The sequence below is a fragment of the Empidonax traillii genome, unplaced genomic scaffold (assembly GCF_003031625.1).
Source record: "Empidonax traillii isolate 1590-97213 ecotype Southwest subspecies unplaced genomic scaffold, ASM303162v1 scaffold72:size2462915, whole genome shotgun sequence".
Lineage (NCBI taxonomy): Eukaryota > Metazoa > Chordata > Aves > Passeriformes > Tyrannidae > Empidonax > Empidonax traillii.
This window is the reverse complement of record NW_020955265.1, coordinates 1757689-1784587: the sequence shown is the minus strand read 5'-3', so window position 1 is coordinate 1784587 and position 26899 is coordinate 1757689. Positions and strand designations below refer to the sequence as shown.

At 37.9% G+C, this 26899-nt stretch overlaps 1 protein-coding gene across 1 annotated transcript in view; it reads left to right on the top strand.

The window, feature by feature from the left end:
- Nucleotides 1-7612: 7612 nt before the first annotated feature.
- Nucleotides 7613-26899, top strand: part of ARHGAP18 (Rho GTPase activating protein 18) — a 92827-nt gene continuing 73540 nt past the window's right edge. The window contains exon 1 of the mRNA XM_027880564.1: nucleotides 7613-7771. Within this exon, the coding sequence (XP_027736365.1) occupies nucleotides 7728-7771 (44 nt within the window). The 5' untranslated portion in view covers nucleotides 7613-7727. The remainder of the gene's footprint in view (nucleotides 7772-26899) is intronic.

The following is a 26899-nucleotide window of genomic DNA, read 5'->3' as shown; positions in this document are numbered from 1 at the left end:
TTCAGTCCAAGTATTTCTCCAAAGCACATACAACCAGGCCAATGCTAGAAAAACAATCGCAGCAAGAATTCTATTGAGGATTAAAAGCCCAAGTCCAGTTATTAAATGGTCATTAGGTTTTTGCATTACTTTCAGATATGGGATGGTGAGACAATTTCAACATGATTTATTTCATATTTTCCATCATTTTTATTGTTGTGCCCAATGATAAATATTACACATAATGTTCAAGTGTAGGCAAATTTTGTATTATACAAATAAATATTCACCCTGTAAGCAACATGAGCTATATCTGTGTGGGCAATACCTGGTTAGAAGCCTTGTTTCACAACGGACCTGTTGAAGATAGCAAGAAAAGACTACTACAGAAACCAAAAGGAAAACAGAGAAAACAACAGGGATACATATTTGGAAAAAAAGGCACAAGAAAGCAAGAAACGAGAAGACAGAAACAGACAAGATCAGTGAAAGAAGAAAAAATCTGCAGACTGAACTTGCAGCACTGGAGTCTCATGACCTAAGACTTGTATGCCTCTTATACGCCTCTTGTACACAGTAATCTGTTTTTCTGCTGATGTATAACTGATCCTAGAACAGGTGGTCTCCACGTCCATAGTTACAGCTATAATCTGTGGTGTAATGCCTGTGGCTCCTGCCCGAGGACTTTCAGAATTCTTTGCTCTCTGACTCAGCCAGTCACAGGAATATTGTCTGATTTAGTTGGTGTAGGTTTGGTGTTTCTTAACTGCTTGTGACAGTCTAATAGTCACAAGTTTACACAGGTATCAGTGGGGGTGTAATCAGTCTAGGAAATGTTACAAGAAGATGGAGACTTTATCCACTTCCTGGCGGAGTTTGCAGGGAAGAGGATTAGAAGTTGCAAACATCAGGTACAGAAATCAGTGGAACAGTACACAAATGACATACCTTAATAATAGCATATCTGGAGTAATTTTAAGATTTCTTTTCAGAGACAAGAAAGTTCCTTTCATCATATCCAACCACCTACTGAGACAGATTACAGTTCTTCTCCATTCAGCCCTCTCTCTAAAGGACTCTGTATTCATCCTTGTTCCAAATGGCAAAGCGTCTTTCTTGTAACAAAGAAAGTGAATGAAATGAGGAGGAGTTTTTTTGAGACTTTAATGCCTAGGAAAGTGTCTAATACCACTGCCTTCAATGTAATGTCAAAGAGCAAACTAATTCAAAAAATTGCTCTGGGTCCCACAAACTAAATAATGTAAAAACTGCCAAATATCAAACTATGGAGTACAGGAAACATAGTGGGTTTTAGTTGGCATTTTAGTAAAAATATAGGTTAAAATCCTTATAATTTCCTAGTGAAGTAAAGAGCTCGTTATTACAAACTAAGCCTGTCATTTTTCCAGCTCTGCAAATTGCTTGATCAACATTTCCATCTCTTTTGTATTCAAACTTTAAAAAGCAAGCAAAACAAAATCCTACAGTACTCATTATTTCTGTATTCCTAAAAATACCAACAACTGCATATCCAATACAGAAAACACAGTATGAATAACACTAGATCACCAGCAAGGTAGATGAGTCACCTGCAGTTTTCTACATTGGATATTCCTGTGGCCCATAGTCTTTTGATCAAGTGAGCTTCATTAAAATGAGAAAAAATGTAAAAGCCTTACACATTCTTTATTCCATCATCTGGTATGTATGTGGACACACCATAAAGTTAGATCCCTGTTAATCTCCACAGGTATTTAAAGTTTTATTTAAATATTTTGTATCTTCCAAATGTGACGTACTTAGAATACTTAGTTCTTAGCTTAGAATCCTGTGTAATGATCCATCTGCTCAGTAACGTCTAATACTCTAATCTCTCTTTATTTTGGTGAGCTAATCGTGGCCCCAGACAGCATGCACTCTCTCATTAGATGGCAGAGAGGATAAAGGTCTTAGGAATGGTTATAAAATTTGATGGTGTAATTAATACCTTTATTACTGGCTTTAAAACTTTTAGTGTGAGACTATGTCCCAACGTCTCCTCTGCTCAAGGAGATTGACATGGAACCCTTTAGACTCCCTCTTCAGATGTATCAGGAGAATTATGCCTGTATTGTAGGGCAGGCATGCACTGTGATGGACTTAAATCCTACTCCATCCATTCTCCGATTCAGGGCACAAAAGGATTACCTTGCAGTCCTCTCCCAGTTCATACATTCAGGTTTCCTCTGCCAGCAATGGTGAAAAAAGGGAAAGATGTGTGCTTAGACATTGTCCTGACATGTAGCATGGCATGGACTTGGACTGGGTATTTGATTTGTGAGGTGACACTATGACAACCATGGACAACCAAAACCCAAGGAAAGGCCTTGGCCAAAATCTTTTCAGGTTGCCAATCCCTTGAAAACAGTGGCAATCAGATAGAAGGATGGTGGTTGAAACTGGAGCCTGTAAGGCGGATGAAAATTACTTTGAGTCCTTGCTGTCCTTGTCCTAAATCAAAGATAGTCACAGCCTGGCCATTTCTGTTACAAATTTTTCAATGAAAATAAATCATAATACAAGAGTATTTGCTGCGCATTTGCAAAGTGATCTGTAAACAACTAGTCGACTCCTGTTTCCAAAGCACAGTTCCCCGTTATCTCTACTGGAACAATACTGTATGAAAGGACCATTTATATATTCCCAGACCCTCTCTCAAAGCAATCTTGTCACCAGATTTGCAGCATTCAAAGGAAAAGTGCTTAAAAACCACACATGGGTGATAGCAAAATGTTCAAACACATTAAGAATTACCAATTTACTAACAGTCTTCAGAGCTTTTCAACTCACATTAAATTTACATCAACAGTGTTAAAAGTACACTGAAATAAAGTGCTTTGATTCACTTTATAAACCTTGACAGGGTTCCACTCAAAGAGATACCATTGAAATTCACAAAAAAGATCAATGCATTTGATATCTCATATGGTATTAAATGAAAAAACTTCTCTGCTTGGGAGCAACTTTCCATTCTAATGGAAGATGCTCTGGCAACTAGTCCTAGCAAAACTTTTCAGTAAATCAACGGTACACAAAAAGCATTTTAAGACACCCAAAATCATCAGTGAACACAGTTTATTAAGTTTTGCTTGAAAAAGAAAAAAAGCGAAGAGTATTAATGCCAACTTGTTTCAGTCCTGTTAGATCTCAGTTGTTCAGGTCAGACTCACAAGGGTACCAACAAGAAGACAAGGTCTGCAATGACAGTGGAGACATTCAGATCTAAAGCAGTAAACTCCCTAGATAGAATTCATCAGTCAATTATTTGGTATGCCATATTTTCCACCACTTTTTTAAGCATTCAACACTTGCTCTAGAAATAAATTTTATTTCCTGAACATTTGCCATTGAAACATTTATAGAACAATGCAATTGAATGTAACTTGAATTGAAAAGCAACTACTGTTTTGCCATTGTCAGGAAACAAAAAATTGGGTCTTTGTGTTTTGAGCAAATAAAAATAAAGTTACATTGAATTAAATTTTTCTCACAAAAATCTGCTTAGACCAGAAGATATTTTTACTGAAAAAAAATATTTTTCACCCAAATGATAATGTTTCAGACCTTATTTGTTGTATGTATTTTTAGAATGTGTTAGTATCACTAGATAACATTTGCAGACTGTTCCAGTTGCCGAGGTAACTATGTTATTTTAATGATCAGCGGAGAGGATCATTATGTAAAACATTATGTTAATTTCAAACACAGAAAATTGATGTCTTGCTGTTACCTTGAAGCTGAACCTTTTTTTTTTTCCCATAAAGTGGCTTTTTCTGTGAAAATTAATGGTATAGCTAAGTGCTCAAGTGTCCTTTTCAAAGATATTCAGGTTGGCTTTGGAGGCAATAAGGCAAAAATTACACCTGACAACCAACTACTGGCAGACAAAAAAATTTCAAACCACCATATTTTTTCAGAAAGAGTATAGGGAAAATTGTTCCATATATTTTTAATATACATGGACAGTGGGTGGAAATTTTAGGAAAGCATATATTTAATTTTTAACTTTCAAATATACTATTGTTTAGTTTAGGAAAGTAAATTATAAAGCACATTTAAGTACTGATTATGATAAAGTGTGTGTATTGTCCATGATACAGATCATCTGATAAAGATATTAAAAAACTGACATTAAATTTTTGCTGCTTTTATTACATTATGTATCTACCAGATTAATAGATTATAGCAACAGTACAAATGCCACGCATTTATGATTCTGTTGCAATCACAAATGCTCTTTCTGAGCCTGAAGTGAGAACCTTGCAGATGTTTGAGGCTGGCAGTGCATTTCTGTTCTCAAACCTGCTATCTCTATAAAGAAAAAATAATTTCAAAATTATGCAAACTAAGTCACACAAATTCTAGAGCACACAATGACAATTGCTGCTATAGCACACTAGCCTCACAAAGGCAAATTGTCTCAGGCTACCAAACGCAACTCAGTTTTGCTACCATAGTCTTCTTTTTCTCTTCTCCAGAGTTCTGCCTGCAGATTGTGTTAAATTATGAACACTTCATTCTCCAGGTGGAACTGGATGCTTTTATGTATCAGAATATGATATGCTCAAGACATCTGAGAGCTCCTATATTCTCCTGACATTTCATCATAATCACCTGATCCATTTTAGAGTCAGTGAACTCTTCTGACAATACTCAAAGTGCATTTTGATGGAGTCTATATTCATATGGACTGTACCTCTTCATTCCACGGAGCTTACTCGAATCCTTTCCCAAGGATTTCCTCTGCAGGCAAAGCTCTGACTTCAAAAGGTGGTTGCTCTTTCTTAGATTCTTTACCCATAATTACGCTTATTACACTGGTCTTCTGTTTCAACCTCACTACCCCGACATGCTTTTCTGACATGCTGAGGTTTGCCAGTTTGTACATCCCTATAAGGACTGCAAGCAGAAATGTAAGAATGTGCAAAAAACAGAATTGTATTAAATGAACTAGGTACTGTAAAAAGAACATACGATGACACAGCTGGGAGTAAGCTGTCTATTAGCTAATAGGATTAGGAATTAATTTCCCCCTTCCAACAGCTTATGCCTCACTTGTCCACTATGGGCGACCAAATACCTTATCCTGAAAAGCTTGGCTTTCATCCCTAGCATAGTGAAAATAGCGGACTAAATTTTCAGTCCTTGGAATTATTTAAAACATTCTGATGGGTAGCTTTCTACTAAAAAATGCTAATTACACAAAATCTAAAATTTCTTTTTATAGAAATGTATTGACAGAATATAAGCAAAACACACGTTACCCTCTTGACTTCTGAAATACACCCAAACATGATACAAAATCCCCTGAAGTTAAACAATGGAATAAAGCAATACTGAAACAAAACACCCAAAGTGTATGTTTTACTCCAAACATTTTGAAAGGCCCTTTTAGAAATTGTAAAACAGACTTTTCAGAATTTTGGTTTCATGGAAAGTTTGAATTCTTGCAGGAGAAAAAAGAAAAAATCGAATAAGATCAGTTTTTAGTCTAGCAAGACAATTCAAATATTTTTGGGAACAAACAGTTTGAGTTATAACAGCATTTAAAGATAACAGCTACACCAGATTGTTATATGAATAAATACAAGCACGGAATTAGCAAGCAAATATTAGTTAAGGAACGCTAATGAGGGATAACCAGTTATAAAAAGAAATATGAAAGGGGGATCACGAAGTACAAAAAAAAAGAAGGCAGCTGTGTTAAACCTGCTAGAGGTAAAACAGTTTACCTCTGCTCCACCGGAGCAGAGCTGTAAATAGTGTAGAGAGCAGCACAGAGCATGAGAACAAGTTAGCAAGTGAAGGGCACATATTTTGGAACTTTAATTGACATGAGCTGAGAAATATAGGAAGTACAGAAAGAATTTATACAGAGTAAAATAATAATATTAATGAGGATGTGGGATGTAAAACCGTATGTACAATGGGACAAAAATATCCGACTTGCAGTATTTATCCGCTATGAAAAAACCCTTATTTTAGTTATTTACACCATCTCCTATATACTTATCAGACAGAATCTGTATTCTATCTGCTTCATTAAAAAATACCCAAAATTAAACGCTCTTTTTTTCACAAGTCTGATACTATTAAGAATGTGCAGACAAAGGGGATTAGAGACTACCACAAACTGTCTTAACATCCTTACTGTTTATGGGGATTTCCAAGCAGTTCTTTCTAGAAAAACTGAAATACAATTTACAGTAGCCAGCTTACTTTAAGAGGGTGTGGTACATGGTACAGCATATGTATAGATATGTACACTGAATATGGGTGTATGTGTGTATATGAATATATATGAATAATTATATCCTGCAGGTACAGCCTTCTAATTTATATCAACTATTTAAACTTCTTAGCTATCCATAGACATCAAATACTCCCTGGTGAACTGGAAATACTTCATGTACCGTGGCTTATCTTTGTTTTTAAGTTTCAGTAGTTTCAATGTTACCAACAAAGTGAAATCATTCAGTAGATTAAGTCATTTATTCAAGCATTCTGAATCATAAAATATGGAATACATTTTTATTTGTAAACTTTCTTCATACAAGCTAACGTATGCATTATGATAGCCTTTGAGTTACACTTAGTACATACAACTTTTTTCAAGACTCTTGTGTAGTTCAGTGCCTAGAGTGGATGCCAAGAAGGGGAGAATAAGGCTGAAGGGATATTCTTAATTTTGAGTGCACCAGAAACTAAATAACTAAAATTCATAGATTTGAAAACCTGAAGTTACTATTCTGATCACGTGCTCTGTGATCATATAGGTCAGCCTTCACAGCAATAAAGACCCCGAAATTTTCTCCATAACCCAAATCAATCAGATATAGAGATGACTTATACGTGGTTTCTATGAGGAGGTCATCCATCGTATCACTGAAATTTCAAGAGATCCAAAATTCAGTAGTAAATGATTTCAGCGTTTAAGTGCCCTTATGGTAACACTAAAGGTGTTCCCAGACTGAATTTTGTCTACGTTCTGCTTCAGTCCTTTATGTCTGATAGATTAAAGAACTATGGCAAATCCTCCCGTGTTAACTGCTTACACGCCACAATCAAATTACCTCCTCATCCCCGTCCTCTGCGTAGCTGAATGGCACGCAGGCACTGGTTTGGTACGGCGAGGTTGCCCAGACCAACACTCATTTCCCTTGCCTCTCGTTTAACTCTTCCCCACCAAGCCGCGTTTGAGGGGCACCCTGCAGGTCTCAGCCGTGCCGTACGCTGGGACGGGACCGGCTTCCCGCTGCCGCGGGGCACTCACATCTCACCTCCCCGCTCGCACTCCCACACACGCTCCCCCACCACTACCGCTTGGCCCGACCCCATTCCCGCCAGGGCGCCCCGACGGCAGCGAGCGGAGCGGGGCTGGACCACCCGCGGCGGGACTCGCGGCGCTCTTCCCCCCGCGAAGAGGCGCCAGGGACGCGGGTGAGCCACCCTCGCCCCTCATTCCGCTCACTCGCCCGCCCTCGCCGGCGGGGGCGGTCGCAGGAGGGGCGGCGGCCCCGCCCCCGGCCGGGCGGGGCGGGCGCGGGCAGGGCACGGCCGGGGGGCGAAGGCGCTGTCGCCCAAGGGCACTGAAGAGGGTGAAGCAGCGGCGAGGCGCAGCCGACTGAGGAGCCCCTGGGAAGCATCGCCCTCCTCGTCGCGTGTCCCTCCCGCGCCCGGGGCGGTGGCGGGGAAGGTGACTCGGGAAGATGGTGACCGTGGTGACGAAGCTTGTGCACTACCTGCACCTGAGGTAAGGGCGGGCGAGCGCGGCCACCGCGCTGCTCCTCCCGCCGGCTGCGGCACCTGGGCTGTGCCGAAGCCCCCGGGAGGGAGAGCGCGGCGCGGTGCGGGAGCGAGTGGCCGTGGCAGTGGCATTGGCGTGGGTGTCGCCGCGCGTGGAGCGTGTCCGCTCCCGTCGGTGCCTGACCCGCCGACCGCTTCCCCGCCCAGGCTCTTCCCAGCGGCTCCCCGAAGCGCGTCCTGCGGCACAACGGGAGAACAAGGCGCGTCTGTGGAAAACACCCGTTATGATTATTTCTAGTTTGAAAAGTTGGTGTCCCTACAGTACTTGTGTAGCGTAATTATAATAGCATGGATTAGACAAATTGAGTATTTTTCTTTTTTTTTCTTTAATATAACTTCTGTCATCCGTTTTTCCCAGTATCGTGCATTCTAAATAGCATTTAGCCGATAAATACGACTATTTTTGAATCGAATGGAGAGAAAGCAAAAAAGTGTGCAGTCCTGGTGATGTTCCACTTGTATTTTGTTGAATCACAGTTTTTCTTATGAGTATGAACGCTTTATGTGCATCAAAATACTTGATGGAAAATTGGCACTGAGCCAGAAATTTAATTTGTGAAAGCAGTGATATTTTGGAGCAGCATTTTCATTAGCTCTGGGAGCTGATTTCATTACCTAATTTTTTCCAAGTTAGCCAGAGGGTGGAAAAAAGGGCAATCAATTGTACTGTAACTTTTTGTTGGTATGATTTACGACTCAAGTCCTAGAATACCTTCAGTCTGTAGTTTTGCACAGGTTTTTGAAACAGTTATTAAGATAATAATGCTTTGACATGAATTACATGAGAGAAGTATGTAATGTAACCAGGTTTTAACCTGTTTTTTTCAATGGGATGTTTAACCACTGTTTAACCTATTCTGCGAGTCTAACCGAAATGACAACTCTAATTTTATACATTTGTCAGTTTTATGCTGCATTCCTTTGCTGTGGAAATAGGAACGAAGTCAAAAGGAAAAATCTCTGCCAATTTCTTATTCCTGCCTCTCTTCTCTTGCCCTCATCTGAACAGTGGTTATTTATTTAGAAGCATATTACTGCTGGTTTTGAACCAGAGGTTCATGACTCTATTTGCTTTTTAAACATCAGACGAAAAAACAGTTTTGGCCTCAAAGACTTTATAATATAACAGGAATTGGGAAACTGCTTAATGCAGAAAGCTGGATGAAAGTGACAAAGCAATAAAGTTGTGCTCTTTAACCAGCAGCAATCTGATCACTGTCAAGTGTTTTGTAGGTATGAGAAAAGATGCAAAGAGGCTAACAAGTTCAATAAACTTAAGCTCTTCTCATGCTAAATGAGCATCAAGAGACTGAGAAAGTGTGAAGAGCATATCTGAAAGTTTAATAAATGCATGGTCAGTGCCCTGTCTAAAGGCGTAATTTGAGTAGTTTAGTACCGGGTGAAAGAAGTCAATAAAGTTAGGGGAGATGTTAAAAAGCCCATCAATTTGCTTTTATAGGAGAAATAGAGCTACAGGAGATGTGGCTGGAAAGGGACTCAGTAAATGCAACATTTGAAGGATTGGAAGTTATTAGACCTGAATGAACATGATTTAGGATAAAATTCCATTTGTCAGTGTTAAATAAGGGGATAGCTACTTCACTGAGTATTGGTGGAGTGGTAAATAGTGGCAGTATTTGACAGGACATAAATGAGCAACAGTTGTTCCTAGAACCAGTACACATCAGCAAGTGGGCATATTTACACACAAAACAGATCAGGGAAGGGTACTCAGTCATCTTTAGTGAGTCTTGAGGCTTGAAGTGCAGATTGATTTTAGCAAATTCATCTAATACTTTTGTCCATTCATATCACAAAATCATGACAGATAGGGAATGGATGTTTCAATCAATGTCAGTCAGGCATAAACAACTACTGTTAGGCATTACCAGGTGCTTATTATTTGCCTCCCTTAGCAAGTGGCCAGCAATATAAAAATGAATTCAGAAAACTGTGTTGTAGAAAAGAGGGCATACGAATGAAATTGTCTGACATATTCTTGAAATACTGCGGTTTCTGATTAAGCTGTTTTAGTAGGATTCTGGCTAGCCATGCAATAATAGTTTTTTTACTATTCATGAGAATGGAAGTTGTTAAAAACCAATTAAGAGCAACCAAAAAGTAAGCTGTCAGACTGAGTTAAGAACAGTTAGGTAGCTGGTGTGCTGGGAAAAATGCTTATCATCAGCATTATGCTTTTTTCTCCCCTTACACAGAAATCCGAAGGGTCGGTTGCCACTTTTGTATTTCTTGTAAATTCTTAACCATTGAGGCCTGGTCCATGAATTGGATTTTAAGGTTATCCCACAGTTAAGTGAATAAACACTGTGCTGATATATAATAAGAAAGATGTATTTAAGCATTAAAATCTGTACTTAATGAATTTCTAAGACTACATTTTGTGACAAGATTAGACTATGCCAGTAAAATAGTACACTGGCAGCCCAAACAATTACTATAATCAGATCCTAAGAGAATAGTAATTATGCCCTTAATTCAGTACTTACTGAGAAGCAGATAATTAATTCAAATCACTTTAGGACTTGCGCAGTAAGCTGAAATGTAGACATCATAGGAATCTGTCTTTGGATTTGACACCTTGCCCAGTGTAGGATCCTGAAGCTACAGGAATAGAACTAAAACCTTGGGCAGTATACAACTATTCTAAAAAGTGCCCTTTCTGAAAATCAGAAGTAAATACATTGAAATACTTAGAAGAAATCATGTAGCAGTACTTGGTCTCTTATACTACGTCAATTAATTAGACCTCATGGGTACATGGTTCTGTACCCATTTAAGTCCCATTTAGCTGAGTCATAAACTTCTGATTAGTTTCAGTCAGACAAAAGCAGACTCACTGAATGGGAACAGATCAGCCAAGAAGCTAATTGTAGAAATACTAAATTAGGTTCTCAGCAAGGCGAGATGTTTTCATATAAATATACTTTATGTAATTATCTCTACATAAATGAAGATTGTGCAACAAGCAGAGCAGTGTACAAAAAAAAATGAGATGAGCAGTGATTCTTGAGAACAACAAACAAAGGAGATGGCAGCAGACAGAGCAGTTCCCAATGACAACACTGGGCAACACGAGCAAACTGAAGACAAAGACATAGACCTATGAATGTAAGACTTTCACAAGGAGAGTGAACATTCAATGCCACCAAGGCGATTTGCACAGTAAATTGTATTGCAGAAATTCAAACTGAAGCAGGCTGTGTTAGTTCCTCATTTTAGGAAATTTAAATGTTTAAGCTACACAGGTGTAAAATGGCAGTCCCAGGCTTGAAGTGCCTTTTTGGAAGTTCGATATTTTTTATCAATTAACTATTAGTTTTCATAACTTGTCTCTGAAAGTGGTCATGTAAAATGTAACAAGATTTTTAGCTGAAGCAGCAACTAATAAGGCTATTTTGGAGCTGTCTTGGGATTCCTGCTTTTATATGTGAAATTTTTATATCTTTAAGAAGTTGTCTGGCAGATAAAAGAACTTCTGCTTATACTGTCAGTCACTTCACTGCTCTGATTCCAACATCTTTACACTTACCAAGAGATCTTACTGAGGTTGTGCAGCTTTGGTATTTGCCTGAACTTAACTATCTGCTTCCTTAAAATCCATGATTTGCATCTGCATGGTTTAAGACTGAATCCTGCCTGAGGAATGTTTCTAACTGGCCTAGCACATTTTTCTCAAAGGAGTCTGGGTTCAAGAAGTTTGGATAAGACACTGTACTGTGACTACTCCAACTCCTCAGCATGTGGCTGTGCATGCTTAGCTTGAGAGCTTTTCTTATCCTCTCTCCTGAGAGGATGAAGAAGTAGAGGAAGGAGTACCTGCTTAGAGGTCCAGTAAAGGTTGAAGCTGCCGCTGTTGCTGTTACAGAAGCACACAGTGAACCTCTTGGTTCAGCATCCCTGGCTACCATACTTGGGCAAAGTATTTCCCTGTGAAGCTTCTTTTTCAGAAGTTTCTTGTCTCTCTTAGAGCATCCCAGGGAACAAACTGTCGTGATTTCTGAGTCCAGCTGGGTGTACTTGCCTCCCTCTGGGGGCTTGGTACCAGTCAAGTAAAGGATACAGGGTTCTGCTGAGTGCCACAGGTGAGGTTACAGAGCACAGGTATTATTTTATGGCTCCTTATGCTCTTGCACTAGCACACAAGTGTTCTGCATGGTCCATTGGCTGGTCTTTTATTCTTACCACCCCCTCTTCCTCCCCTCAAGCCAAAGGTATACTTGCACACGATTTTTTTTAATTTATAAAATTATAGATTAAAATAATTATCATATAAGGACATATAGGCCTGAAGTAATGTTGTTGACTTCTGAAGTTCTTGAGTTCATTTTCTTTTACAAGCTTAATGTGTCTTTAACATGAGATTTTTTTTATATCTAAGGTATCCACTTGTTTTTTCTTATGCCCATGTGTAGGAACACAGCACAGAAGGATGCCAGGTTGAAAAGAACTTTTCTGTCTCTCTGAGAGAGATAGAAACCTTATGGAAGGGCTACCATCTTTAATCCATTTCATGAACATACTGAGCTTTTTCTAAAGATTAGGTTTTTTGTCCTTCTTAATGGGTGTGCTAGAACCTTGCTCCTTTTGATATTAGAAATGGATTTCTAATTATCTACCTACAGTTGCCAGTGGAAAGTTTCTACATATTTCTTTTCTATTGACATTATCCGTTAAATGAAATTGATTTTCCCACCCAAGATAGCTATGTTTGTGAGTACTCACAAACAGCAGTTTTATTGTTGTTTCTTAGTTCTTCATGCTGAGTAGATTCTGCTCTTTCCCATGTGATTGTCCATGTTTGACCACCTTTCTTAATTATGAGTGATTGGAAGTGATACTATAATTTTAATTAATGTCTGATCAATGTCAGTGATTATATTTAAAGTCTGCTATCTGGTCCAATAATAGCTAGATATACACAGAACTGCATATACCTTTTTTATTGCTGTACAACACTGTGTTTGATAGTTGCCTTATGGCCAGTTAGTATATGTCATTTCAAATTGATGAGTCCCCTGACTTATAGCATGAAATCCAGTTATTAAGTCTATTAAATTCATACACTTCTGCATATTTTTTATTTTTCCAGTCCCCTTATTAATCTGTTTTTTCCTGTATAATATCCTGGACTTTCTATAAATTGATATCCCTAATTTCATTCTGTGGGTAAATTTCACGTGCTTCTTTCTGTGCCAGAGTTATGAATGAAAATGTTAAATAATACGATCATTAGTAAGAGAAAACCTTGAGAAATTTACATAGGAAGACTATCCCAGTTCATCAGTTTGCTTTTATGTATTGCTATGTCTTTTCAGATAAGACTTTCCACAGTTTACAAATTTCCATTGTTGCTAATCTCCTGTTTGTGTAACTGTGTATGTAGTTATGTTCCTTATGTGTTACAGTATCAAATGCAATACTGAAGACCATATAGGATACACCTGCTGCAGCCCCCCTCATCCTTAATACAAGTTGTTTTATTATCAAAATCTGTATTAATTTTGTTAAAGGTAAAGAATGTCTTGTATTTTATCCCAGGTTTCCATTTACCTCTGTGTCTCAAAATGTCCTTTCCTTTGAACTTCTTGAAAAAAGACTTGCACGTTATCTAGCTCAGAGTAACTGCTGTAAAGCTGCCAGTTTTTCTCTTTCTAAATTATATTTGTTATATTGACATTCTCTGGTAATGTGGCATCACTTGAGCTGATAGATTTTTGTAATTATTTACCACTGAATTCTTAGGGGAATTGTTTCAATATCTAGGGCAGAAGATTATCTATTCTACCTGCCCTAATTTTACCAAACCTTAAAGACTTTGCTTCCATCTTGAATGAAATTTAGTATTATCCACAGATTTTCATAGTTGTCTGGCTTTTGCTGTCATTATCCTGACGGAATATTGAGTCAGAAAGGTTTGGCACAGCCATGCCAACATTGTCTTTTATCTCAACTCCATTCTTACTGTGCAGCAACTTCACTGCCAATTGACTTCTCTTTTTCTCTTTACTACCAAAGAATAGTATACACAATTTAATTTGTATTGCTAGGTGTCCTGTCAGCTGTCAGGACTCAGGACTTTTGGCAATTCTCATTTTGTCCCTACACTTTTTGACTCTAAGACAGAGCTTTCTTGTCATCCCCTGCCATCCCTCCCCCCACCCCCATCCTTTCTTGTAGACTTTTTGCTCATGCCTTATACAGTGTGTAGATAAATTCATTTATTTTTTCAACCAAAGATGCTGCACACTTCTTAGCTTTATCTTTATGGAGCTGCTAGCTCTTTTTCTTCAGAGCATGCTCAACATCTGAGAAGCCCGTGGTGAGGCTATGGAACAGAGAACTCAAGGTCTTAGACTTTGAAATAATTTATATGTAAGCCTTAAAACTTATTTTTGTTTAAAAGTGCCAGCGATGAAAAAAGCATGCACTCAGCAAAATGCTGTTAGTTGTCAGTTCAGGTCATTTTGACTGAAAGGGATTACTAAATGATTGTATGTCAGCTCTGCAAAGAAGTCACCATCCTCCATTAGCACATTTGTCTCAAAAAAAGAATATTTGTTCATCACTGTTTTGAAACAGCTTAAACCACTTTCTGACCAATCTGTGATAAATGACAAAAAAAAAATCTCAAATTGAATTAAGAGTGCCAATCCAACAGTTTTCCCTCAATTGAACTTGACTAGATCTTTGACTAAAGAAGGCCATCACTAATATTTTGTAATCATTTATCATTTAATTTCTCACCACTGTGCTCCATGTGATACCTCCTGGAAACCTCACAAAGGAATTTTCAGAGCCCAAGAAACATGACCTGGGACACCCACCGTTTAATCTTTTCACCAGGCTTGCCAGATGCTATAGAAAGTACACTTGTACTTTTTGGAGGTGGTGGGTGACTCCTGCTACCAAGGAGAAGGCTGGATGGCGGATATTTCTCAGACAGTGTCTTCTCTTTCTGGTACTACCTGCCAAATCAGGCGTGGCCTTGCCTGGGTAGACAATGTGGTGACTTTTCTAACACTGGAAAGGAGATTGCTTCAAGAACTGTGTAGTTGTTTTCCTCATTCGGTTAGGATGTGGAACATACACCTACACTTTCATTCCGTTACTCTTCCTGCTCAGATGCTTACTTCCTTCAATCCTTCCTGACATACCTTCTCAGCAAAATTGACTGCAGTAAGTAATTGAAAACCCTAATATCATCTTTCCCTTCCCCCCCCATCCCCGCCCCGTCCCGGCAACACTGATCAATAGAATCAATGGATACTTGATTTCTATCATGTAATATGTATCAATTTTTATCAGCCTCATTCCTTCTTTGTATTTTCAAAACTTCCTTCATAATCTCTTGCCAAAAAAAGATGACAGTGTGGCCATCACAGTCCATCAGCTTGGAGAGAAGAGCTGTATCACTTTAATAATTTTTCTTTCTGTACCACAAAGATCAAAATAAGAAACAGTGCTATATAACGTAAGATTTGAGAGGTCAGAGATTTAAATCGGGAGCTTGAAGTACAGTGAAGAGTAAGAGAAAATCAACTCAAGAAGAAAATACAGGCATTTTAGAATGTGCTTACTAGAAGCCAGTAACCCAGAACAGCTCTTAGCCACTATGTGTCCTGCTGAGCTGTGGGAATTTGAATGGTTATCATATGGAGTAATTAGAAATCAAGACATTTTGCAGAATTACTGATATGTAAATCAAGCAATTTTATGGCAAGAACTTGGTGACTTTGTTAAAAAAAACCCCAGTATATAGTTGCAGTTGTGAAAAATATTGTTTCCATGGAGCATATTAACAAATAGAGAAAATGAATGCATGTCAATGCCAGTGACATTAAAAATATCCACCCAGACTGAAAAGCAGAATACAAGAGAAAAAAGTGTTAAGCATGACATTTGGAGGCAAGCTGAATGCAAAGATGTCCAGCAGAAATGAACTAGTCCTAGGCATTCAAGAAATTGAGCAGTATTAAGGGCTGAAATCCTTATACTTCATGTCCTCCCAAAAATAAACTTAAAGACAAGACAAATATTATTTATGGAGTTAAAAATTCAGTTTGTTTCGTCCTTATGGCCAGTCAAGCCTGGACAAAGATATTTTTTCTTATTTTGTTTAATTCTGTTTGTTTAATACTGTTTGTAGGTGGTAGAGTGCTGCATCTTCTCTTACTGGGGACAAGGGCATGTACTGACATCATGGGCTTCACCATAATTCCCGAGGCAAAACCAAATGGCCTAAACCAAGTTATGAGAGCCAGATCTACTTCCCCTTGCTTACACATATCTTTACCTTCATTCCCTTTCTGTAGGATTAGCATTTCTTCTTGCACAAATGAGAGGATCCCTTCCCCTCTCCACAAATGCAAACCCACGCCTATAGTCCATTCTATGACACTATCCAATTTTAAATTTTTCTCCAAACCCCAGACTTCTGGAGATGGGTTATATGTTATTGAATCTGAGTATCAGAACCTGCAAGGGAACATTAAAGCAGCCTGGGACAGCCTCAGCATTGTCTGTATATATGTCTGTATATAATTTGCATTGCAGCTGTACAGGGCAACTCGGCGAAGGAGATGGGTATCGAAATGCTGAATCCAAGAACTGTACTAATAACTTGGTATATAGTGCTGCATCAGATACTTGACATGAAAAGTCAAAGTCATAAATTTCAATAAAAGCTTAATTTTACCATGTAAAAGAAGAACATATATATAAAAATATTGTTCCTTTTCTAGCATTGAATAGTCAGATTTTACTTTGATGCTAAGAACTGGTAGTCATATTCAACTTTTTAAAAATACTAATTACAAAAATGGAGCATAGCTGAATGAATGTGGCAAAAGAAGCATTTGTGAAAAAATGTCAGCTTCTGCAAAGGAACTCAGACTGTTAGAACATGTTTTTTTTGGCACAGAAATTATGAATTCCAGAAATCAACATTCACCAGTGTGTTTATGAAAGTCAAATGCAAAGTTTAGAAAAACTGCAACAGTATGTACTCACTATTAAATCAAGCAGAAAACAGTAATTTCATAAAATAATGCAACTGACAGAGGAACTACAAAACTATGATTCTTGCCAAATATTTTGCCACATAAAGTTAGCAGGAGGAGTGGTTTTACAGTCCTTGGTTATCAAAAAATCACTCCTGACTAGTGTATTTATGGGAATATTTATTGTTTGAAACAAGACTCTGAAACTCCAGTATACAATTTTTTACGATGGAGCTAATATGAAAAAAGCCTTAAGTATCTATGGAAAGTTGTGCCAAGTGAGTTCATTAGATCCATCAAAATTTGTAAGAGATGGTCTCAGCATGCAGGAAAGTGAAGTAGTGGTTCAGTTCATGCTTTGCCAAAGTGTGACTTTGAACTAGTTCAATGGCTCGGATGATCACTCATCTGAAAATTGAGAATTGGGATCCTTGCTGGAAGATGACACTTATTCAAATGACAGCAAGGAGAGATGACACTCAGCTATCGCAAGAGTATAGTACATCAGCACTTCAATAAAACTTCTGTAATACTTTTGATTGGACACAAAAAGTGAACAAAGATTGTAAGTGCAAGTAGTATTCAGTGTAAAGAGGGCTAGACCACTTCTAATAGGAATTATAAACAAGATTAATGCTGTCGCAGCAGTATGTTGTATGTCCTCTTTGTATTGGACCAGGAGAATCATTTTTCTCTTCTGAATGCTGGTATGTGATACACATTTAACAGCTGTTAAGGAATAACAGAATTCCAGCACTCATTAGGGTTTGTGATTGCTGTGAATAAGAAATTAACTGTCTAGAAAGAAAATAATGTGTGTTATTTTTTTACCTCATGAGCCTTTATCTCTATGAGCCTCTCACTTGTAGAAGAGCCAACAACTCCTCTGGGTAGAGACATTCTTTACAGTCCAGGTTGCTCAGATGTGCAGATGAATGTACATAGGCAGAAAGACAATTACAGTTGTGACAACATCTGACAGCTAGGACAGAAATGATCTTTAGAACTGGTTTTGGTCCATCTCAGATGATTAAATTGAGTCTTTACCACAGAGGACCTTTACTCCTGCGTATCACTGGTGTGGGATCACTACAGCAAAGGCTGGATGCAAGAGAAGAACTGATCACCTATGTATTTTTTCCTGTAGGAATTTAAATTGTGTAAAAGCAGTTTTGGTCCTCTCTGCTCTTCACAGTAGAGAAACATATGGCCCCACATTTGGTGGCCAGTACTAGCAACAGATTAACATCTTAAATAAACACTACATTCTGCTGTTATGACAGTAAATGCTATTAGACCTGAGCATAATGAGACAAAAGATTCTATAGCCAGAGGAAAGCACATATTCTTTACAAATTAGGGACATGGTATTGATTTATAATTACACATATGAGATAGAATGTCTTATATCTCCAATAATCTTTAAAGGCTACCATCTGCCTCTAGACAAACTTAAGAAGGAAACTTAATTTGGATAAAAACCTACTTGGATAGTTAATTCAGTTAAGGGATCATTTTCTAATAAAGTTGGAGGACTGGGCTGTATGATAATCCTTTGAACTACCTGCAGCAGCAAATCTGTCCTTAGCTTTTGTTCCACACAGTAGCATTTGGCTTTCTGTTAAGTGATATACCCAGTATGGTCAATAAAAGCTGACTGAAACAAAACTGAAGGAATTTTAATAACTACTGCTATTGTAATATTAATAATAGTAATGAAACTCAGCAAAATACAAATGAAAATCCTAAAAGAACATTAAACATCTTTCCTAAATGCAGGAGGGATATGAGTTAAGTAGATGTTTTTAAGGTTCATTTAAAAATAAAAATTAAGAATGCATGCACATGTACACATACTTGTTACAGATGGGATCAACAAAGATCTTCAGTATTATGGGTTAAAACAGACATGAAATGAGGACAGCACAGGATGTTTAAGTCGATGTCAGTTTGAAGTGTCTTAGTCTCTCTGGACTGTGTTTCTGCTCCTAAGGAAAAGCAGTTTCACTGCAATGAAGTGCCTGGTATTTACTGACTCCCCCTGCACTCTTTGCCCTTGGCAATTTCCGTTGAACTCTCTCACACAGCAGAGTATAAAGTCCAGTTCTATTAGATAAATAGGAAATCATAATAAGCTGTTTATAATAGATTTAAGTGTAGTACAAGATGTTATGGTTTTTTTCAAGGTGTCTTTAGAGCTAATGCAGCAATACAATTTTAATGTTCTGGCCTTCATGATGTTGTTAATTTAACGGTTTACATCAGATTTGTCCTTTATGACATTTTTCCTTAAAGAAGTATTACTTTTATCTACTCTGCTGCTGACAACAGCACAGAGTTTTCTTAGGTAAGTGAGAAGTTCAAGCCAGTGTCAGAGCTTAGCTACATTAGCCATTTGCTGTGAAAGAAAAGCCTCTATTAATGCTTATGCACTAGGATTCAGATGACTTGAATGCTGTAATCCTTCCTGTTTGACTATTGGCATCATGCTACCACCTGACAACAGCTGTTTCCTCTTTAATCTGATGGAAAAAAATGGTGGTAGGTTGTTACTTGCACCATTACAAGCTCAGTCATTCCAATTTATGTTTTAGTAAATAAGCATATTGTATCATAATAAAAACCTCTTAAATGTATCCGTGTATTAATTATAGTATAGTCTTGCTTATTTCTGGCATCTGCTTTAGTAAGTACCCAAAGAACCATCGGACATTTTTCTGCACCATGACTTTATTTTTAGTTCTGTAGTTAGGAGCATGCTGTATGGAACAGCAGGATCCAAAACTTGTCATGAGGCATGTGGGGCATATTAAAAAAAAAAAAAGAGTAAGCATTGCATGTCATGAGACTTTGTAATCACCACTCTTGGCAGAAGGCCAGGCACAGAGTTTGCAGAATCTTTTGAAGCTATTGGAGCTGGAGGGTCTTGCCTTGGAACTGGGTATCAGGTTGATATTTCTGTATTTCCTGCTACTTTCAGGACAAAAAAATACGTTTGCCTCAACTATTCCCTGAACTTCAAGTTTTTGGGTGCTTAGGTGAATCTTGGAGTTCCAAAACTCATCCATGAGAATCTGAACACTGTTGGATCATAGTTCCATTATAGGTGCTGGTTTGGCTGACAGCTACTGGTACGTGCACATATATTGAATACATTTGGCACTGGAGATAAAATAAAAGCTTTCTAAATGACAAAGTATTCCTCAAAACAGAGGACTGAGCATTGGTATTGTTTTAACAAAAAATCTCCTTTTGAGTTGGTGATGCACAGAAGAGTGACCACTGTTGGTTGTGAAGTAGGAGAATTTAGCCTGAAGATCCTATCCCTCTTTATGTATGTTTTCTGAGTTTAGTTTGGGGGCACAGTGAAATGCAGACATGGATAAAGGGGAGTTAAAAAGGGTCATATTGAAAATCAAACAAATGTTTCTGTACCTTTCAAGATTATAAACTTCATTATAATTTCAGGTGAAGTCCTTTGAATAGAAAATGCAGATGTCAGTATTTACAAGAACAATGAAGGCTACAGACAGCACCTGGTTTGCACACACCATTGTTCAGCACTGTGTACGTGTGTTGTAGATCATCCTAAGGATACAAATCTCTCTAATAGATAGGAAAGGGGGAAAGGATCATGTGAGTGCCAGGTTGGGAACTATTATGCTCTGATCCATTATTGTCAACAATCCTAATTATTGACAGCAGAAATACTCAGAGTCAGCTCTGAACTTCAGCTGCAGAATTCCCAGCTTCTGTGAAAAATGGGCTTATGGCCAAGGTCTCCCAAAATCTGTCTGCACTAGCCCAATAGCTGTTGAGGTAAGTGAAAACAAACCTTCTGTTTATTTTGCAAAACACAAAATATTCCTAATAGCAGGATAGAAAGTTAAAGTGGTCCTACTCTGCCAGGAATAGTATCTACTCTTCCTAGTCGATACGCACTATAAAAACCAAAATTCCTTCATATTTGGGTTTGATAGTTCCACAGGCTGGAATAGTCCATGAACTGGCTGCACAGAGACTGAGCTTCTCATTCATTTCTAGAATCATGCTCAGGAATTTGTGCAATACTATTTTGTAATTCAAAGGATCTTTGAACATATTCTTGTATTAGTGAGATTCATGCTGAGATTGTTAACATAGCAAATCACTTGATTCTGCAGTTCCCCTTTGTATTAGCTGTTTCCAGTAATGAGACTTTGCATGCAAATACGAATAGTTGGGGCAAAATAAAGAACAGCAAAGCCTGATAGATGAAATAAAATATTGCAGGTATTTTCATGACGCTGCAGAATGTATGAATAGTGATCAAGTGTTTAGGAATGAAATGGAAGGAAACAAAATACAGAATTCTCTGCTTATATTAAAGATCTGTTGTGTAAACTGTACTTAGTACCATCTTTAAACAGATGAGTTCTTGTGAGTATTCTCAAGGGGATTTCTTTTATTTGCACCATCTACCTTGGTAGATTTACACCATCTACCTTAGTCTGAAGTAAACACAGCTTATTTCAAATTCATTCTTAGGTTTCAGCCCTACTGACTCAAACATAACACCAAAACCAAACAATTAGCAGGACAGTCTGTGGGCATAAGTGTGAGCTGGATTATGAGTGCTGGGGATGCATGTGAATGTAATTTTTTGAAGGACATAGGAGCTGATAATATATAGTGACATTTTATGGTGAGAACAGATCTTTTCTTAGAGAATATTCCAATCCAGAGGTATTCTTATTATTTTTACCTTTTGCTATTGCAAAATGTATTTGACAGTTTTAATTTTTTAACTCCAAAAAGTTGGAGTGATGCAGAGGATGTCTTTCTGTTTGTCCATTGACATTTTTGATATTTACATTTCCAGTCAGGGCATAAATGCAACAGTTTCACTGACTAAAATGCACCATTAAAATTTAAATGCATGTTTATTTTACGAATACATAATTTATTGAATTAAGATAACACCAAACATCCACTATGAGCTAAAAACTTGGCTTGCAATTTAGAAAGGAGCCTGTGTTCTGCAGATAAGTACACTGTCAGTGTTACTCTGTGTTTGAAATATTTCAGCTACAGGGGTTAGAATTGAAGAATTGCTTAATTTCTGCAAAGCAGGAGCCGGACAACCTGCACATCGCAAGATCGATGTTTAGAACTGAGTTCCTGAGAATTATTTGTGACTGCATGCTATATGTGATCCAGATGTCCATTAAAGATAATGTTTTTAAATCTAATCAGAAAATTGTATCCTTTAGAAAGTAAGTTCAAGAAATTCAATCAGAATGTAAACAGGATGTGTTACTTTTAAAAAAAGTTACTTTTTAAAATAATGCCACGTGATAAAAATATAGAATATGAAAATACTTTTCCTAGTGTTCTGTATACTGAATCATTATTTCTACTTTTTGTCATTTATAGGGATTTACACTGCTTTCATTGTTGCAAGGAACCAGAATTATTTTAAATTATGGTCTGTTTAAACAGAATAATAGCTCTACTGGTTGGGAAGAAAAAATTTGTCTACCTGATATCCTACAATACAAGAGTTTTAAAGAAGGGACAGTATTCCCAGTGCTTTCACCAGCTTGCAACCATATGTTGCCAGGCAATTCCTGAGCCACATGTTCTTTCTACGTGTTTAGTAATAGTCCATGGCTATCTTTTCTGCGAACATGTCTGGTCTTGCCAAGAACTTCTGCAAGCTTTTAGATTCACCAGCATCCTGTGGCAAGCAATAACACTGTGTAATGACACATTACTTGAAATGCCACATCTTTCATTTTGTTTTGAATCAGTTTTTTCATTGTAGTTATAGTTAATTTCCCCTAGTGCTGGTATTGGAAGAGACAGTGAACAATCCACTGAAATTACTCTTTGTTTTTTCCCCTTTGAGGTTTGTGTCTTAGTAATTTAGGTCCTTGTCTTCATCTGTAAACCACCTTCACTGCTGTCTTTGGGTCTTTTTGTGGTGGTGTTGGTTTTTTTTGGTTTTGTTTTGTTTGTTTGTGGACTCGTTTTTGGTTTTTTAGTTTTTGGTTTTTGTTTGTTTTGGGGTTTGTTTTGGGGGGTTGTTTTGTTTTGGTTTTGTTGGTTTAGGGTTTTTTGTTTTGGTTTGGTTTTTGTTTTTTAATTGATCCTGTAATTTTAGTAGCCGGCAGTCAGATCACTAAGATTACTTATATGAGCAAGGCATATCAACTGAGCCATGAATTAGAAATGGTATTTAATATATTTTAAATCTGAATATTTTTTAAACATTAACACAGCTCTCACTGTATTTTGATTGGATGTTTGGGACAATCAGCCTCTTAATGGGAAACCTGATCTGACTGTACAGTTTAGTCAAATACTTATTTTATATTAATGTTTATCATTTACTTCCATAAGAATGTGTTATGCCAAAAGAGTTTGCCATGTACTTTTATGGCTTAAAAGTCTTTCTGGCATACACCAAGAATAATAAAGTAAATGTTGTTGGTAGATTTGTAAGTATATTCCCAGTATCCTTCTGTACTTTGCAATATGCCAGTAATTTAAGAATGGAACATTATCATCTATTACAACACTTCTGTACTTTCAGTCCCTAAATATTAATAATACAAAATACAGTACATATACTGGGTCCTTGCAAAGCAACTGTGATGAAGCTTTAGTTTAAAATACTAGCTGTGCTTTTCATTGAAGTACTTATGTGCAGTCAAAAGAATGAGAAATTAGGTTGACTAAAATAGTTACAATATTCTGAATTGAATAAGTAAAACTAGGGAATTCTACTGATTAAAGCGGTGTACTTGAAGCATGGCAACATCCTACAGTTATTACTCTTTCACAGCTTGTTGGCAGACAAAAAATTATGTACCTGCTTCAAGGGGAAAAACATTCCAGTTTGGCCCATGTAACTAGTACTTCAGGCAGCACTTCAGACATTTAAGACTATTATGGTTATATATTGTAATATATTTTTCTCCATAACATTACAGCACACATTATACATTGTGCTGATTCTTTGTGAAAATATCTTCCTGTGATTACTGTAATGGAATGCATTTTGGATAGGTAGTAAACTGATGCTTCCACAGATAAATAACTCTGATACTGGGCCTAGGAAAAAGCAAAATCTTCAGTTTAAAAACTGTTCCTATGAGCATCTGCTCTTAGAATAACAATAATTTTTTATAGCAATTTTATCTTAAGTCTTAGTGATGCTCCAAAGCAACTGAAGGGACAAAACTAATGGGCTAAGAAAAGAAGAATGATTCTGGCAGGCATGCAAGTTTTCCCCCCTTAACTGTTTATTCATGTCCAGGATGCCCAAAACCAGTGCAGAGACGTGGTGTTTGTGCTGTTGCTTTGGTAAATCTAAAACTAATAGATATCTGGAGGTTTAATGGCTGAAGATTAATTTTCCTAATACTTGCAAGTGCTTTTTGGGCTTTTACACTCTCGAAAACCTGCCTATTTCAGTGAGAAATGGGGTTTTTAGAAACTATAGCTATACTAGTAAAAGCCCTACTCTGGCTGCAATAGAAAATCACTTCATACTGATACAGCCACCTAAATACCTGAACAGGTGTTAAATGTTACAAGTACTCCTATAGTGATAAAATTTATCTACTCTAAGGTGTTTTTTCTTTACCTGTTCTGGAAGAGTCAACTGGCAAAATTAAGGTGTAGAAGGCCACAGTGAGAAAGCCCCCATTCTGTAATTCCTCTAATTCTTTTTGGAAGTGCTCAAAACTTGGGTATTGTTGACAAGTGCCAAGCCTAAACTGTAAATGCTATTCTGAATGTGAAAGGGAGAGGGAGCTGACACATGGTAATCCCATCATTTTGGTGGGAGCCTTGGGGGGAGTAACATGAATCCTTGTGAAATTTCACATTGCTGTTCCCTCCTCCAGTCCGTTGTGGTTTTTTTCTTTTTTTTTACCCAAAGGAAAGGGTGGTCTAATCTTTTACCTTAGTGCTATTTCTCAAAAGACCTATATAGTACTAAGAATGATGTTAAAATAAATCAAATGGTGATCTAAGCAAAAAAATGCAGAAAGAAAGCAGAATAAGAAAATATTGGTTGTCCTACACCCAATGAAAAAAACAAGACCAAAAAAGTCAAGTCACGAGGAAAATATTTGAATATTGCAAATCTCTTATGAATCCAAACCCCAGAGAGCAGACAATTCACTCATGAAATTATTTATTTATTCCTCAGAAGGGAATTCCGCAGAAGGGATGGTGGTGGACCATCCAGCTCCAGCAGCACCAGGCCAGCAGCAAAGCCAGGGCAGGGGACTGAAGTCTTGGTAGGAGCCAACCTGGTGCCCATCTCTCCTGTATCCCCTTGGAGATGAGCATGAAAAAGCCCGAGTGTTGCAGATGATGCTGAGCTCACAGCACAGGAACTAGGGGCTGAAATATTAGTCCAGGAAAATCAGGAGAGGCCTAATGTCTGACTCTTGTAGAGTCACCATTTTACTTCATGTTCTCTGGCAGTAGAAAAGCTGCAGTATTCTACTGTCCTGTCATTTATAACCCCATTTCCCAAGTTTTTTCACCCTTTGATGAAGTAAGGCTACCTTCTTCACAAGCACTGGTGATCTCCACTATGGAAACCTGATAATTTCTTGTCCTACAATGTAGGCATTTTTGATATAATTTATCAATTTGCCTTTTATCTATTTATCTATTATTTACAATCTCTGTTGCCATAAAAATAGAACCTCAGACAATCTATGGTAATGCCAATTACACAATTAGAAAATTTGGAGAGCTGATCATTCTATATCTATATATGCAGACAATGCATATATAGATATAGAAGAGAAATAACATTTGGGAGAAATATATTTCTCCCTATATAACAATGTAGGGAGAAATAACATTTGTATAATAGTTGAGGCATGTTTGTTTGTGGCCTGTGTACTGGTTTTGCCATGTTTGTGATTTGTCCTTCAGCTTGCGGCTTGAGCTCTTAATAATTGAATTACTGAAAGTGCTTATTTCTTTTATCTCAATTTTAAAGATGGTAGAAAATGTGCCTGGAAGAAGTGGTGAACCCAAAAGTTTATACAGCTGATTTACTCTACCAGGATTGTTAAAATGCTTAATTACTGATAAAGAGAGGATAGGCTGTCTGGAAACAATGTGCCACTTCAAAAATGTTACCCTTCTTTAAAGCAAAATTCAATGCTCAGCTCTTTGCCTCTGTCTGTCTCTCCTACACACAAATTCACAGTATATAAAGTAATACTGCACTGCTGTGGTCTCACCTTGAGTAATGTGTGCAGTTTTGGGTACCACAATATAAAAAAGACAGTAAGCTCGTAGAGAGTGTCCAAAGGAGGGCAAGGAAGATGGTGAAGGGCCTTTAGGGGAAGCTGTGTGAGGAGCAGCTGAGGGCTCTTGGTGTGTTCATCCTGGAGGAGACTGAGGGGAGATCTCATTGCAGTCTTCAAGATCCTCATGAGGGGAAGCAGAGGGGCAGATACTGATCTCTTCACTCTCGTGACCAGTGACAGGACTCAAGGAAATGACATGAAGTTGAGTCAGGGGACGCTTAAGTTGGATATCAGGAAAAGGTTTTTCACCCAGAGGGTGGTTTAGCACTGGAACAGTCTCTCCAGGGAAGTGGTCTCAGCTCCAAGACTGTCTGAGTCCATGAAGTGCTTGGATAATGCTTTCAGGCACATGGTGGGATTCTTGGGGTGTCCTGTGCGGGGCCAGGAGTTGGACTTGATGATCCTGATGTGTCCCTTCCAATTCAGCATATTCCATGATTCTATGAAAATGTATCAGGGATAGTGTTCCCTGATCCTGGGAATAGCTTTCTGCCCTCGAGAAAAATGCGTGCTTCCACTGATGAAAGTTAGTACCACTGTTTCTATTGATTTTCAAGTGCCAAGATATAACCAAGGGCAGCCAAGGGCTGCAGATGGCTCCACATTAAAGACCAAACACCAGCGCAGCTGCACGTTGTGACTGCTCACTGTGACCCCAACTTCCCTGTGGCAGCCATATGGCTTGGAACCATTCCCTGGGTACTCTTCTTTCTCTCAGGGTACATG